The sequence below is a fragment of the Aquarana catesbeiana genome, linkage group LG03 (genome assembly GCF_042186555.1).
Source record: "Aquarana catesbeiana isolate 2022-GZ linkage group LG03, ASM4218655v1, whole genome shotgun sequence".
Lineage (NCBI taxonomy): Eukaryota > Metazoa > Chordata > Amphibia > Anura > Ranidae > Aquarana > Aquarana catesbeiana.
In genome coordinates, this window is record NC_133326.1 from 267,571,682 (window position 1) to 267,587,639 (window position 15,958).

Consider the following 15,958-nt stretch of genomic DNA (forward strand, 5'->3'; position numbering starts at 1 on the left):
AATGGTGTGGAATGACCAAATTGTTCGAATGCGAGAACAAATTGAAAGCATGAGAAACCGGCTGGACAGCATGCAACAGGAAATGAAGAACATGATTGATGTTTTGGGCAGAATCTAATCACTTTTTGCCTAAAAACATCAATCATGTTTTTTATTTCATTGTAAAATTTTAACTTTTAAACATTGTTTAAGTTGTGAAATAGTAATATCAAAATTTAGCAGACGCACACGGTGTGTCATCATGTGCTATCTTCCATCAGGGGATATCAATGTACTTGTTTTGTGTTTGCAACCCCTTCCTCATAATAATGTTAGTTTGTGAGAGGAAAAAAGGGATTGCACACAAAAAACACGTGCATTGCTCCCCCATGATGGGAGATAGCACATGTTGACTTGAACCATTTGTACTCCCAATTTGTGTGCATTCTGCTAAATTTTGATTTTACATGGGTGACATCACCAGCACCGTTTTTGACATGTTGAACTTTGTAAGTTCCTGTTATTTTTTGGTATTATGTTTTAAAAAAACCCTGTTGTCAAGCATACATTTGTAAACAAAAAATATTTTTGAGAAATATGCCTAAAATAACCCAAAAAAAAATATTGTTTAAAAAAAAAAACAATAAAAAAAAAATGTAAAAAAAAACATAAACACGTTTAAAAAAAAATGCACCTTTCAATGTGCGCACAGTAAAATGTTTTTACTATTACAATGTGTGTGTGGCTTATTATTTATCAATAACAGTAACTAAAGGGAAATGCACTTGCCACTACAAGTGCACTAGGAGACAGCCAAAACTAAATGCAAACAAGAATAAAAACAAGAGATTTTATCCAAAATAATTTTTGTTTATTTGGTAAAAGGTTAAAGTTGTTCTTGCATTGCAATGGCCCCCCGACCATTAAAATAATTGATATATCTGTCCCGCACTTGAAGGGCTGTTTGGGGGGCCAAGCCAGTACGGCCAGTATCCAGGCCTGTGAGTGGAGCTTCGCCACTAAGTCCGGCCTCAGGCCCAACAGAGGTAATATATGTAGCAGAAATTCTTCTCAAAAAATTATGGAGAATGCAGCAAGCCATTATCACATGATTTATTTTATATTCCGACAGATTTATGGCCGAGAGAAACAAACGTAACAGGACATAATCCCGAAGGCATTCTCAACAACTCTACTTGCTCTGGCCAGCTGGTAATTAAATAACCTCCTCTCAGGGGTGAGAAACCTTTGGGGGAACGGCCTCATCAAGTGCTCGCCAAGAGCAAACGCTTCATCAACGATGAAAACTGAATCGAGTCCATCAATGTTCTAGCCATCAGGTGGTCACCAGTCTGGAGACGCTGGCACAACTCGGTCTGTGCAAAGACTCCTCTGTCCGACATCCGGCTGTTCTTCCCCATGTCCACGAACAGAAAATCCAATTGTGCCGAGACCACCGCCATCAATACTACACTATGAAACCCTTTGTAGTTAAAGTAGTAAGAACCCGAATGGGGTGGTGGCACAATGCGGATATGCTTCCCATGAATCACCCCGACACAGTTGGGAAAGTCCCAACGGTGCGCGAACTGGGAGGCCACAGTCTGCCATTCCTGTGTGTTGGAAGGAAACTGTAGAATCAAACAAGAAAAAAAAATATAAGTACTTTTAAACATAACTTTGCTAGCAGATTACACAAAAACATTCTTGAACAACAGCAGTCGAACATTTTTAAAATGTGTTATTTATAAAAAACAAAAACATAAGGCCCACTTATAAGATTACTCACCCCCTCTGATGGACTATTGATCAATTTGTATGTGGGGGGGGTTCTAATTTTGTAGAAGAACACACCTGACATTTGGAAACATTTGAGGGGGTAGGGGAGGGGTTCTAATTTTGGAGAACACCACACCTGACATTTGGAAACATTTGAGGGGGTGGGGGAGGGGTTTTAATTTTGGAGAAGACCACACCTGACATTTGGAAACATTTGAGGGGGTGGGGGAGGGGTTCTAATTTTGGAGAAGAACACACCTGACATTTGGAAACATTTGAGGGAGTGGGGGAGGGGTTCTAATTTTGGAGAAGAACACACCAGACATTTGGAAACATTTGAGGGGGTGGGGGAGGGGATATAATTTTGGAGAAGAACACACCTGACATTTGGAAACATTTGAAGGGGTGGGGGAGGGGTTCTAATTTTGGAGAAGAACACACCTGACATTTGGAAACATTTGAGGGGGTGGGGGAGGGGTTCTAATTTTGGAGAAGAACACACCTGACATTTGGAAACATTTGAGGGGGTGGGGGAGGAGTTCTAATTTTGGAGGAGAACACACCTGACATTGGGAAATATTTGAGGGGGTGGGGGAGGGTAAACCAGTACAATGGAGCTGACAATATACATTGTTAAAGGGACTATAGGCTAGAGGTATAATTGGACCCAGGATTGCATGGTGGGGAGGTTAGTCAAGGTAAATATGCATGTAGGGCAAAAAATGATTAATGAAAAAAAAAACAGGCATGCATGAAGATAAAGGGGACATTCACAGCATATTCTATGCATGGTAATTATGTAACGAGGAAATTTAGACAATACATTAGCAAACATTAAATACATATCATGTAAGATTAAAGGATAAACAAATTACCTTCATATAGCCCTTCTGCAGGACCTGAATTAACAGAACAGGTCTCTGGGATTACGATCCCCAGAGCCTGGGGGGAGATGCCTGTCGAGAACTTCAAGTCCTGAAGACTTCTCCCAGTCGCCAAGTAACGTAACGTGGCAACTAGCCTCTGCTCTGCAGTGATGGCTTACCTCATGCAGGTATCCTGCTTGCAGATATAAGGGGTCAGCATAGCCAGCAGACGTTGAAAAACGGGGTCCGTCATCCTGAGATAATTCCTGAAATCCTCAGGATTATTCTCACGGATCTCACGGAGCAAAGGCATGTGCGAGAATAGGTCACGCTGGCACAACCAATTCTTCGTCCATGAGCTCCTCCTCGCCCTGTTCATGGACTGGACTCGGTTCAAAGTATTAACCCCAACACCAAGTCCCCATGCAGCACGAACTCGAGAACGAGTACGTCCACGCACCATGGCTTCAAAACGGTCAGCTGGTCAAACAAACAAACTTAGAACAAACGCACTGAAGAACAGCAAGGCCTATGAAGAGTGACCTGAAGATCAGGAATGAGTGGACCAGAACGGCCTGCTAGGCAGGTTACGAACTGACTAACACGCACTGAAAACCAGATACAAACCTCACAAGCACAAACTGAACCGCAGAAATCGATCGAAATAAGCTGAAGTGTGAAAAGCGCGAATCGTCTCGTCTAATCGTCTAACCAAACTTCTACTAACACAAGATAAACACGAGATTAGCAGAAGGAGCCCAAAGGGTGGCGTAATGGGGCTAGAACTTCCTTTTTCTAGTCCCATCGTACGTGCTGTACGTCGCCGCGTTCAAAATCATCAGACTTTTGGAGTGATTGTGTGTGTCCAAGTCTGTCCATTTGTAAGTCCGGCGCACCTACTCTACAAAGTCCCTTGGAAAGATCGCTGGACCAAGTATGCCGTAAAGTCGTGTGTACGCGGCATCAGTCTAAAGACCCCATTCCTCACTCTATCTCAGTGCTTTACGAGATGTTGCAGTCTGCGGAGTCCCAGGGTAAACCAACATACATATGAGAATGGGAGAGGGATCTACAGCATACATTTACGGAGACTCAATTGAGCCATCTATACCTTCTCACTCACAAGAGCTCGGTGGATACTGAGATGCAAGAAAATAGCTTTAAGCTGCTGACCTGATGGTATAGGGTCCCAGCAACCTTGGCTAGGATATATCCGACAGCTTCTGCTGCCTGCTGGAGGGGCTGTGGGCTCCGAGGCACCTTCCTGCATACTTGGTGGGAGTGCCCGAGGCTTTGGCCTATCTGGCAGGATATCAGGGCCCAGATAAAAATTATTTTAGATGTAGACCTACAGGATTCACTATTGGAGTTCTTGATGCACGTGCCATCCACTCCTCTCGGCCTCTACTGTAAGTCAATTCTCCCACACCTATTAAACACTGCCGGTGTCTGATTCACATATATTGGAAGTCAACTCAAGTTCCGAGGCGACCCGAATGGGTTCGTTTGGTCAACTCCATTATGGCTAGGTATGGATAGGTATGATAAATTTTACGCTATATGGACCACGTGGATACATTATACGTCTAACATGATGCAAACGCCACCTAATACGGCCCCCAGGCGGGCTGATTACAGGTTGATGGTACATAATTTTTCTTTTTTCCCCTTTTTTTTTTTCTTTTTTCAGGATGAGACCTGTGAGCTACGAACCCCTAGGTCCTTCATCATACTTACAGATGTACGCTTACTGCAGTTGTGCTGATTGATCGTTATACTTATTGTTTAGGGTATGCCCATTACCCCCTCTGTTCCCCCCCCCCGCCTTTTCACCCTGGGCCATCATGGATGCAGCACGCGTATCGTTGTATCCTATATGTAAGAACGTTATTTTGCTCTGCTACAACGGTTAAAGTACCCATATACCCCTCTGTTGTTGAGGTATAACTTGATGAAGTCATATGAAGCTAGCTACTGATTGTACCAGAAGTCTTTATGCCCTAGTAACCCAATGCTCCCCCCCCTCCTGTCCCCCTATATGCCCCTCTGGGCACTCATTGTGTTAATTTTTCCTTGTTGGGTTTTGACATTCTCAATGTATGTTATCTTGAAAATATAAAATAAAGATTATACAAAAAAAAAAATGGATAGACGTCATATGACGCCCTCCCAGAACAAGAGCCGCGCCGCCTGGCCGTCATATGACGGTCGGCGGGCAGCAAGCAGTTAAAATGAGTCACAATTTTTTGTGCTTTTTATTATTTCCAAATAATCATAATTTGAGCCCAAAAAATGTGATGTGTGTACCAACATCAGAAATCAAAATGTAATTCCCAAAAAAAAACAGGAAGGGGTCATCCCCAAACTGTTCCCATAAAGTTGGGAGCATGAAATTGTCCAAAATGTCTTGGTATGCTGACGGCTTAAGAGTTCCCTTCACTGGAACTAAGGGGCCAAGCCCAACCCCTGAAAAACAACCCCACACCATAATCCTGGGGTTGCTGGTTCAATTCCCCAACATCTTAATGCTTGTGTTGAAGTTTATATGTTCTCCCTGTGTGGGTTTCTCACCACAATCCAAAGACATGCTGGTATTTTATTTGTCTCCTGTCGAAATAGTCTCTAATGTAAGAAAGTTAGTTTTGGACTTTCTTAGTTTTTTGGACTTAGATTATTTTTTGGAAAAAGGGGGATGGGCTTTCCGTGTGACGTCAACGGATGGTCATGCCCCATGGCTGTGTAAGAGTCGCCAGACAGCGGGTGACAACACAACAGAAGAAGACGGCGGCAAGGACGAACACGGTGGCGAACACAGCAGCGTGAGAAGTAGGCTTGGCGGGAGAGACGGTGACAGAAGATGGCGGCAAGAGATACAGCACCTTATACCTAAAAAAGCAGTGAAATGTGACAAAAGACAATAGCCGGTTTTTGACAATTCCTTTATTAAAAATGACCTCTTCTTTCCTGTGATTCTTCCTCCATCTTCCTCCGGTCTTCCTTCGATTTTCTCCTTCTTCCTTCAGCTGCTTCTTCCCCCGCTTCTTCCTCCATCTCCCTCCGCTTCTTCCTCCAGTCTTCTCCATCTTCCTCCGGCTTCTTCTTCTTTCCTCTTCTTCCTCCGGTCTTTCTCCTCTGCCGCTCCCGCCACCGACCCGCTGAACATGAAAACAAAACCCTCCTCCGGCGCTGCGGCCAGCCAATCTGTCCTCCATAGCGCACATTTCATACATAACTTTGGGGCGTGGCCGCCGGATGATGTCAGCAGGAGACTCCGCCCCCTTGTGACATCACTGATCCATCATGCCCCGGGTGGTGAAGTCACAAGGGGCAGGGTCTCGGAGTGATGTCATGCGCCCCATCGCAGCATCGGAGGAGGTTCGTTTTTCGAATGTTCAGCAGGAATGGCGGCGGGGGTGAAAGACCGGAGGACAAAACGGGGGAAGAAGAAGCAGGAGGAAGATGGAGACAACTGGAGGAAGATGGAGGAAGAAGCGGGGGAAAGAAGAAGACATTTTTAATAAAGGAATTGTCAAAAACCAGCTATTGTCTTTTGTCACATTTCACTGCTTTTTATAGGTGAATGGGTAAGGGTACAATGTGCCCCATACCCATTCACATAGGGGGGCGGGATCTGGGGGCCCCCTTGTTCAAAGGGTTTTCCAGATTCTGATAAGCCCCCCGCCCGCAGACCCCTCACAATGGGGCGGGCGGACGCCGGCGGTAAAGTGGTTAAACCGCTGTTTTAGCTGCATTATTCACTAGCGGGGCGGTTTTAACCCCTGCTAGCGGCTGAAAAAGGGTTAAAACCGCCCAAAAGTGCCGCTGCAGGGGGGCTTTAGGAGTGGTGAATACACCGCTCCTATAGCGATGCAAAGATGCAGCTAGCAGGACTTTTTTTCCTGTCCTGCAAGCGCACCGCTCGGCTTTCACACATAGGAGAGGCTCTTTACAGGTGCTATTTTTAGCGCTGTATCGCATGTGAAAGTAGCTTTGAAATGTCATTTTGCTGTGGTACAGTAATAAACACAGGAAAGATGCACTACTTTACAGGCATACTAAGGGCACCCCCGGGCACGATATTTAAAGGAATTTTTAATTTTTATTGTTTTACTTTAAGCATTATTAAAATCACTGCTCCTGAAAAAACGGCCATTTTAAAAACATTTTTCCAATTGATACATGTCCCCTGGGGCAGGACCCAGGTCCCCATACACTTTTTATGGCAAAGAACTTGCATATAAGCCTTCAGTTAGTGAGCTGCTTTCCATTTGCATTAGCGCCCAGTTTCTGAGAGTTGAAGTCTTAATTGGCTTTAATTGGGCAATATTTTGCAGACTGCAGGATCATTTATCGGCGCTATAGTAAATGACCCCCACGGCCTAATTTATTTTCAAATGCTAACAGTGGCAATAGGGCCTATTAGGTCCTCCAGAAACAGGGTTTCATATACTGTATGTATGTACCATCCCTATCCTGCTCCATCCACTTTAAAAGAGTTCATTGGTCACAGCATACATCTTAATTTTTTACCATCAGCATTGTAATAGCAAAACAAATACGGTAGATATTTTTCACAATCCGATATAAGCTTACTTGAAAAACCTCCCTTCATGTTGTGAGTTCTGCCTGACTGTAGGCCATCTCTTTCCACTACTTCCTAGGGAAGCCACATGCTTTTCAGCTTCCCCTCTGCTATTTATTGCTTAGGACTACATATCTCATGGTACCTTGCTGACTGCAAGCTTTGATTCCAGAACTGGCTCTGTCTCCTGAATCTCCTTCTATAAGCACCTCTGTAGTTCAGAAGGCAGGCTCTGTGAAATGTGTGACACAGCAGTGCCTACTCACAGGCCATAGTGAATAAGTGCCACAAAATTCAAGGAAGTAAATGTATGGTGATCTCTACAAAGTATTTTTACAGACTTCAAGGCCATTCAGATTAACCACTTCAGCCCCGGAAGTATCTACCCCCTTCCTGACCAGAGTATTTTTTGCGATACGGCACTGCATCGCTTTAGCTGACAATTGCGTGGTCGTGCGACATTGTACCCAAACAAAATCGACATCCTCTTTTTCCCACTAATAGAGCTTTCTTTTGGTGGTATTTGATCACCTCTGCAGTTTTTATTTTTTGCGCTATAAACAAAAAAAGAGCGACAATTTAGAAAAAAAAGCAATATTTTTTTCTTTCTGCTATAATAAATATCCCCCAAAAATATATAAAAAAACTATTTTTTTCCACAGTTTAGGCCGATATGTATTCTTCTACATATTTCTGGTAAAAAAAAAATTGCAATGAGCGTATATTGATTGGTTTGCGCAAAAGTTATAGCGTCTACAAAATAGGGGATAGATTTATGGCATTTTTGTCATAATTTTTTTTGTTACTAGTAATGTCAAGACTGCTACATTGCGGTGGACAGATCGGACACTTTTGATACTATTTTGGGACTATGGACATTTATACAGTGATCAGAGCTAAAAATAGCCACTGATTACTGTATAAATATCACCGGCAGGGTAGGGGTTAAACACTAGGGGGCAATTAAGGGGTTAAGTGTGTTCCCTCACTGTGTTCTAACTGTGGGGGGGCTCACTACAACATGACCGAGATCACTGTTCCCGATAACAGGGAGCAGTAGATCTCTGTCATGTTGCTAGGCAGGACAGGAAAATGCCTTGTTTACATAGGCATCTCCCCGTTCTGCCTCTCCTCACCGCAATCGCAGGCCGCCGGCGAACATAGCGCCCGGTGCCCGCTCGCCAGCTAGGTGGGAATTTCAAAGGGACGTATGGGTATGCCCTTTTGCCTGCCTGTGCCATTCTGGCAGTGTAAATTGGTGCGCGGCGGTCGGCATGTGGTTAAAAGGAGTATGCTAGAAATAATTTTAAGTGATTGAACAAACATGTTATACTTACCTGCTCAGTGCAAGGGTTTTGCACAGAGCAGCCTCCATCCTCTTCTTCTGCGGTGCCCGGCAGCGCTCCTGGCTCCTCCTCTTCATCGGGTGCCCCCACAGATAGCCGCTTTCGATGGGGGCAGTCCCGCTGCTGCATTCATTGACCCAGACAGAGGGACTAGGCCCCCCCCCCCGCTCCTGTGTCACTGGATTTGATCAACAGTAGTGGGAGCCAATGGCTCCTGCTGCTATCAATCTATCCAATGAAGATGGAAACAGTGGCTGGAGTCGCTGGGCTCGTGCACATCACAGGAACAGACGGGCGCAGGTAAGAAAAAGGGGGGCTCTGGGGGCAGCTGTAGCACAAAAGGTTTTTCACCATAATGCATAGAATGCATTAAGGTGAAAAACCTGGAGACTTTACAACCCCTTTAAATTCAGTGTGGAAATGAATATATGATTTTACGGTTTTACATTAGATACACTTTAAAAGCTATAATCATATAGATATAACTTTAGCCTCACCTTTCAAAAATACTGCCACGTCTTCCAGTTGTGGTACATTATCTTCTCTGTATCCGCAGTATTTGGTTAATAGAGGCAGGTTCTTTAAATATTCTCTGCAGGCATGAGTTGGATACAACTGTGTGAGTTCTTTAAACACTGTACCCCAAGTTTTTATCTCTTCCACTGTGTACTCCACTCTTGGAATTGGCTGCCCACTAAATAAAAGCAACAAGAATCTATTAACCATGTCAAAACCAGGCCAATTCTGACATTTCTCACATACATTTAAAATCTGCATTTTTTTTGCTAGAAAATTAAAACCTCCAAACATTACATTTTTTTAAAGCAGAGTATAAAATAATGGTTGTTGCAATTTTTAATGTTGCACTATATTTTTTTTTAATAAAATATAAAAAATGAGGTTATGCAGAGTATATAGAAACCTAATGTGTCGCGCTTTAAAACTGTGCAAGCCCATGGAATGCCGACAAACTAAGCTACTTAAAAATCTCTATGCCTTTACAGGTAACCATTTAGAGTTACACAGGAGGTATGGTGCCAGAATTATTGCTCACTATGGTGTTCTTGGTGATACTTCATATGTGTGGTGCCGTTACCGTTTATATATGCATGCGGGACTTACATAAGCGTTGCACTTGCAAGTGAGCACGGGGGAACAGGGGAGCTTTACAAGCCAGTAACAACTTGTAAGCAACAAACCGAAAGTGATGAAATCCTCATCGTTTAGGGTTTTTTTTATGCCACAGAGAGGGGCGATTATGGGTGCACTTTCCTTCTCTCTTTGTTTACTGGAGACAACAGGTGGCAACGGTCCCAGGCTTGGGAATGGCAGCTGGTGGCAGCGGGAGGGGGGCCCCCTTCCATGCCCTGTACAAGTGATAAGCAGCATGGATCACTTCTACAGTAAAGTCCATCACTGGCTGAAATTTTGAAATCAGGATCATGGCTACATTTGCTGCCAAGATCCCAATATAACTATGTCTACCTCAGGATGTACAGGTATGTCCTAAGGGTGTGAATTGGTTAATATTGGCATGAACTTAATATAATCAGAACTACATATTTATGGAAACTCCAGTCACAAGGTATTTTCATGTGCAAATTCAATAACCAGTGCCTTAAATAAAAAAGTATACCTTGTCTGAAAATCAAATGATTCAGCAGAGCGAGGGTGCGTAACCTCTCGCACCTTAGCCAACGATATAAAATATAACCTTCATTGAGATTACTATATCCTTGAGGGTAGGGACTGATGTGAATGTACAATGTATATGTAAAGCGCTGCGTAAATTGACGGCGCTATATAAGTAACTGAAATAAATAAAATAAAATACATAAAATATATATGTGACTGTGTGCATTACATTCACTTTAAGGGAGTTTAATGAGTTCTATAGGGATGCAAGAGAACAAGCAGTGGCCACCTAAATAATTATGGGTAGTAAAAGAAAAAAGGAGGGACTAACACCACCTCCTTCACCTAAACATTGGGGCCAATGGTTTTCCCACTGGTTGTAGGACAGTATGACTTAACATGAAGTATGAATTAGAACTGTAAATGGTCATGAGATATTGTCTGTAACCCCCCTTTTCATGATTTTGGTTGCAAGTCGATACTCATCACCTCCTAGTTGTATCTATTAAAGATCAAAGTTTTGGTGAAGGAGGTGGTGTTAGTCCCTTCTTTTTTCTTTTACTACCCTTAATTGTTTATGTGACCATTGCTTGTTCTCTTGCATCCCTACAGAGCCCATTAACCTCTCTTTAAGTGAATGTAATGCACACAGTCACATATAGGGATGGGCTTTATGTTCAGGTCGAACATGAGTTCGACTCGAACATTGGCTGTTCGCCAGTTCACCGAACAGCAAACAATTTGGGGTGTTCGCGGCAAATTCGAAAGCCGCAGAACACCCTTTAAAAGTCTATGGGAGAAATCAAAAGTGCTAATTTTAAAGGCTTATATGCATGGTATTGTCATAAAAAGTGTTTGGGGACCTGGGTCCTGCCCCAGGGGACATGTATCAATGCAAATAAAAGTTTTAAATACGGCCGTTTTTCCGGGAGCAGTGATTTTAATAATGCTTAAAGTGAAACAATAAAAGTGTAATATTCCTTTAAATTTCATACCTGGGGGGTGCCTATAGTATGCCTGTAAAGGGACGCACGTTTCCCGTGTTTAGAACAGTCTGACAGCAAAATGACATTTCAAAACAAAAAAAATAATTTAAAACTACTCGCGTCTATTAATGAATTGTCGGTCCGACAATACACATAAAAGTTAATTGATAAAAACAGCATGGGATTTCCCCGCAGGGGAACCCCGAAGCAAAATTTAAAAAAAAATGCGTGTGGGTCCCCCTAAATTCCACACCAGGCCCTTCAGGTCTGGTATGGATATTAAGGGGAACCCCGCGCCAAAATTTTTTTTAAAAATGGCGTGGGGTCCCCCCAAAAATCCATACCAGACCCTTATCCGAGCACGCAACCTGGCAGGCCCGCAGGAAAAGAGGGAGGTGACGAGAGAGCGCCCTCCCCCTCCTGAACCATACCAGGCCACATGCCCTTAACATTGGGAGGGTGCTTTGAGGTAGCCCCCCAAAGCACCTTGTCCCCATGTTGATGGGGAGAAGGGCCTCATCCCCACAACCGTTGCCCGGTGGTTGTGGGGGTCTGCAGGCGGGGGGCTTATCAGAATCTAGACGCCCCCTTTAACAAGGAGACCCCCAGATCCCGCCCCCCCTTGTGAATTGGTAATCGGATACAAATGTTCCCCATACCATTTTACAAAAAAAGTGTCAAAAAGGTTAAAAAAACACAAGAGACGGTTTTTGACAAGTCCTTTATTAATTTTTTCTTCTTTCATCTTCTTTCTTCTGGTCTTCCTTCAGTGTTCTTCTTCTTCCTCCATCTTCTTCTTCATCTTCTTCTTCTCTATCTTCTTCATCCTCCGCTCTTCATCTTCCTCCAGGCCTCTTCTCTGCTCCGTCCAAACGATCCCCCTCAGTGGGAGTCTTCCACCGTGTGATGCTTCGGTTCTTCTGACATTTCTTATAGAACTGAGGGTGGGGCCACCCGGTGACCCCGCCCTCCTTTGATGCACAGGGAACTTCCCTGTGGCTTTCCACGTGTTGTCAGAGGGGGGCGGGGTCACTCGGGTACCCATCGATTAAGTTCATTTTTTTCCTCATTAATGTACACACAGCACCCCATATTGACAGAAAAACACAGAATTGTTGACATTTTTGCAAATGTATTAAAAAAGAAAAACTGAAATATCACATTGTCCTAAGTATTCAGACCCTTTGCTCAGTATTTAGTAGAAGCACCCTTTTGATCTAATACAGCCATGAGTCTTTTTAGGAAAGATGCAACAAGTTTTTCACACCTGGATTTGGGGATCCTCTGCCATTCCTCCTTGCAGATCCTCTCCAGTTCTATCAGGTTTGATGGTAGACGTTGGTGGACAGCCATTTTTAGGTCTCTCCAGAGATGCTCAATTGGGTTTAAGTCAGGGCTCTGGCTGGGCCATTCAAGAACAGTCACAGAGTTGTTGTGAAGCCACTCCTTTGTTATTTTAGCTGTGTGCTTAGGGTCATTGTCTTGTTGGAAGGTAAACCTTCAGCCCAGTCTGAGGTCCTGAGCACTCTGGAGAAGGTTTTCGTCCAGGATATCCCTGTACTTGGCCGTATTCATCTTTCCCTCTATTGCAACCAGTCGTCCTGTCCCTACAGCTGAAAAACACCCCCACAGCAAGGCTCTTCTCGCCCGATAGCTTAGTTTGGCCGGACAGCCAGCTCTAGGAAGGGTTCTGGTTGTCCCAAGCGTTTTCCATTTAAGGATTATGGAGGCCACTGTACTCTTAGGAACCTTAAGTGCAGCAGACATTTTTTTGTAACCTTGGCCAGATCTGTGTCTTGCCAAAATTCTGTCTCTGGGCTCTTCAGGCAGTTCCTTTGACCTCATGATTCTCATTTGCTCTGACATGCACTGTGAGCTGTAAGGTCTTATATAGACAGGTGGACTTGATCTAATCAAGTCCAATCAGTATAATCAAACACAGCTGGACTCAAATGAAGGTGTAGAACCATCTCAAGGATGATCAGAAGAAATGGACAGCACCTGAGTTAAATATATGAGTGTCACAGCAAAGGGTCTAAATACTTAGGACCATGTGATATTTCAGGCTTTCTTTTTTAATAAATCTGCAAAAATGTCAACAAGTCTGTGTTTTTCTGTCAATATGGGGTGCTGTGTATACATTAATGATGAAAAAAATGAACTTAAATGATTTTAGCAAATAGCTGCAATATAACAATGAGTGAAAAATTTAAGGGTGTCTGAATACTTTCCGTCCCCACTGTATATTTAATATAGTAATCGCAATAAAGGTTATATTTTATACCATTGGCTAAGGTCCATGGGGGTACGCACCCTCATTCTGCTGAATCTTTTTCATGTGCAAGACACACCTGTCAAATATCCCTTCCCTTTCTGTTCCATTGACAATGGTCTCTGTTATAGAAAGTGAGAGTGAATTTTCCACCAGGGACACAGACAGCAATAAAAATTTGACAGAAGTTCTAACCCTTCCATTGCTCAGTCCTACACTAATAAAAATGTTTTGGCTGTAGGTCCACTTGTAACTTATCGAGACCATGCAATAAATCAGTCAAACTTACTATTTATAGTTCATAGCAACATCCACAAAATATTTTCTTCTTTGCCGGTAAACATTGTCCTTAAATCCCTTCAGAAAATAAAGGAGAAAACAGAGAAAAGGAAACATTAGCAAAAAAAAAAATAAAAAATTTAAACCAATCTGATTAAAAGAAATACTGTGTAAACAAACCATTACAGATCACAGGGACCTAGAAGAAAATAGTCAGATAAAAATATTTCCCTTGCAGTGCCAAACTGGATACAAAAGGTCAGATGAGGTCTTCCGTAGCATTCTTCTAGGCCCCAGCTTACTAACAACCTAAAGATTCTTTGAGCTTTAAAATCTTTTTAATGTCTTGCCCACAAAGAAGTTATTATTTGAATAAACAATTCTAATGGACAGATTTGACAGCACTAAGCTATCCTAGCGACAAGGAGAATAAACACATCCTATGCCGATACAAGGAAATGGAAAAATCTTTAACATTTATCTAAATAGCTAAATGTCACCACGTTCTTTCTAAAAGTAAAACAAAACCTTTATTAGCAGACTGCTGGTTTGGAGGAACAATACAATGCTAGAATCTGACACCATACTAGGAAGATGAATGAACAGAAAGGGGAAACTGTTGCTCATATTCAACCATTTTTTATGAAAGCACTAAAAAAATTCTTATTGGTCACATTTGTGCAATTTTTTTTTCCAGTTTTCATTAATCAGATCCTATTTTTTGTTGCTTTTTTTTTTAGCTGCTTACATTGATCAGCAATTTAATTCTAAGGAATACATAATATGTCCTTGTGAAAAAATACACAATACAACACAAAGCTGTCACATTATTTTCTTATTTCATTTCTACAGAATAACTGCAAATACAACATTGTGGCATTGTAAGGTTTTGTGATTTTCACAAATTACTTTTCATAATTTCACCATCTAGGCCTTGAGCGATCTTTTTCTGTTTAAGTTGCACGTCATGTCAAATGGACTGAACTCTAAGGCCCCCTTCATACTGAGGTGTTCCATTGTAGTGTGTTACAGTACACTGGTTAACCCATAGGTGTTGAGCCAGCCTTAAACTCTAATGCCGCGTACACACGGTCGGACTTTTCGTCTACAAAAGTCCGACAGCCTGTCCGACAGACTTCCGGCGGACTTCCGGCGGACTTTCGGCGGACTTGCAGCAGACTTTCTAACGAACGGACTTGCCTACACACGACCACACAAAAGTCCGACGGATTCGTACGTGATGACGTACACCGGACTAAAATAAGGAAGTTCATAGCCAGTAGCCAATAGCTGCCCTAGCATGGGTTTTTGTCCGTCGGACTAGCACACAGACGAGCGGATTTCGGGGTCCATCGTAGTTACGACGTAAAGATTTGAAGCATGTTTCAAATCTAAAGTCCGTCGGATTTGAGGCTGAAAAAGTCTGCTGAAAGTCCGGAGAAGCCCACACACGATCGGATTACCAGCCAGCTTTAGTCCGTCGGCGTCCGTTGGACTTTTGTAGATGAAAAGTCCGACCGTGTGTACGCGGCATTAGGCTACATTCACACTGAGCGTTTTTAGGCGTTTTTTCAAGCATTTTTTTTCAGGCATTTTTGAGCTTTTTTTTAGCAGATTTGCAAATATTATGCAATAGGAGTTTTTTCAGGCTCTTTTTATTTAGGCATTTTTTCTGTGGCCAATAGAATTCTGTGTAAGGTGTGATGCTAGAAAAGGGGAGTTGAGCTGTTTTTTTGAGTTGAAAACGCCTGAAAAAACACTTGAAAAAATGCTAATTTCTTACTGTTCATGCATTTTCCATTGAAGTCTATGGGGACAAAAAATGCCCAAATCTGCCTGAAAAGTAGCTCATGTACTTTTTTGAGTGACAGGCTATTTGCAGGTGACAAAACGATCAAATGTGAACAGGGGCCATTGAAATGTAAGGGATTTTGCTTGTTGAGCATTTCTGAGCATCAAGCTTCGAGCTGAAAATGCTCAAGCGTGAATGGAGTCTAAGAAGGTAGAGGATTTGAGTGTTGTTGAATATAAAGCATTAGTTGTAAGGGCCTAGGGGGCATGTTGGACCACTGGAGATAGACTGCTATTCTCTCAGAAACCTCTATTTTCACCCTCTTATCCAGGAAGGTATGTCTAGGGTGCTTTGGAGAGCTAATAAAAAGAAGTAAAAAAGATGAACAGAAAGGGAAACTGTTGCTTATAGCCATTTTTTATGAAAGCATTCAAAATAAATT

At 42.8% G+C, this 15,958-nt stretch overlaps 1 protein-coding gene across 1 annotated transcript in view; it reads right to left on the reverse strand.

Annotated features, from left to right (window-relative positions):
* Positions 1-15,958, reverse strand: part of TPH2 (tryptophan hydroxylase 2) — a 471,842-nt gene that overhangs the window by 374,009 nt on the left and 81,875 nt on the right. The window contains exons 5-6 of the mRNA XM_073620034.1: positions 13,735-13,802; positions 9,050-9,246 (exon numbers count right to left, since the gene is read on the reverse strand). Of these exons, the coding sequence (XP_073476135.1) occupies positions 9,050-9,246; positions 13,735-13,802 (265 nt within the window). The remainder of the gene's footprint in view (positions 1-9,049; positions 9,247-13,734; positions 13,803-15,958) is intronic.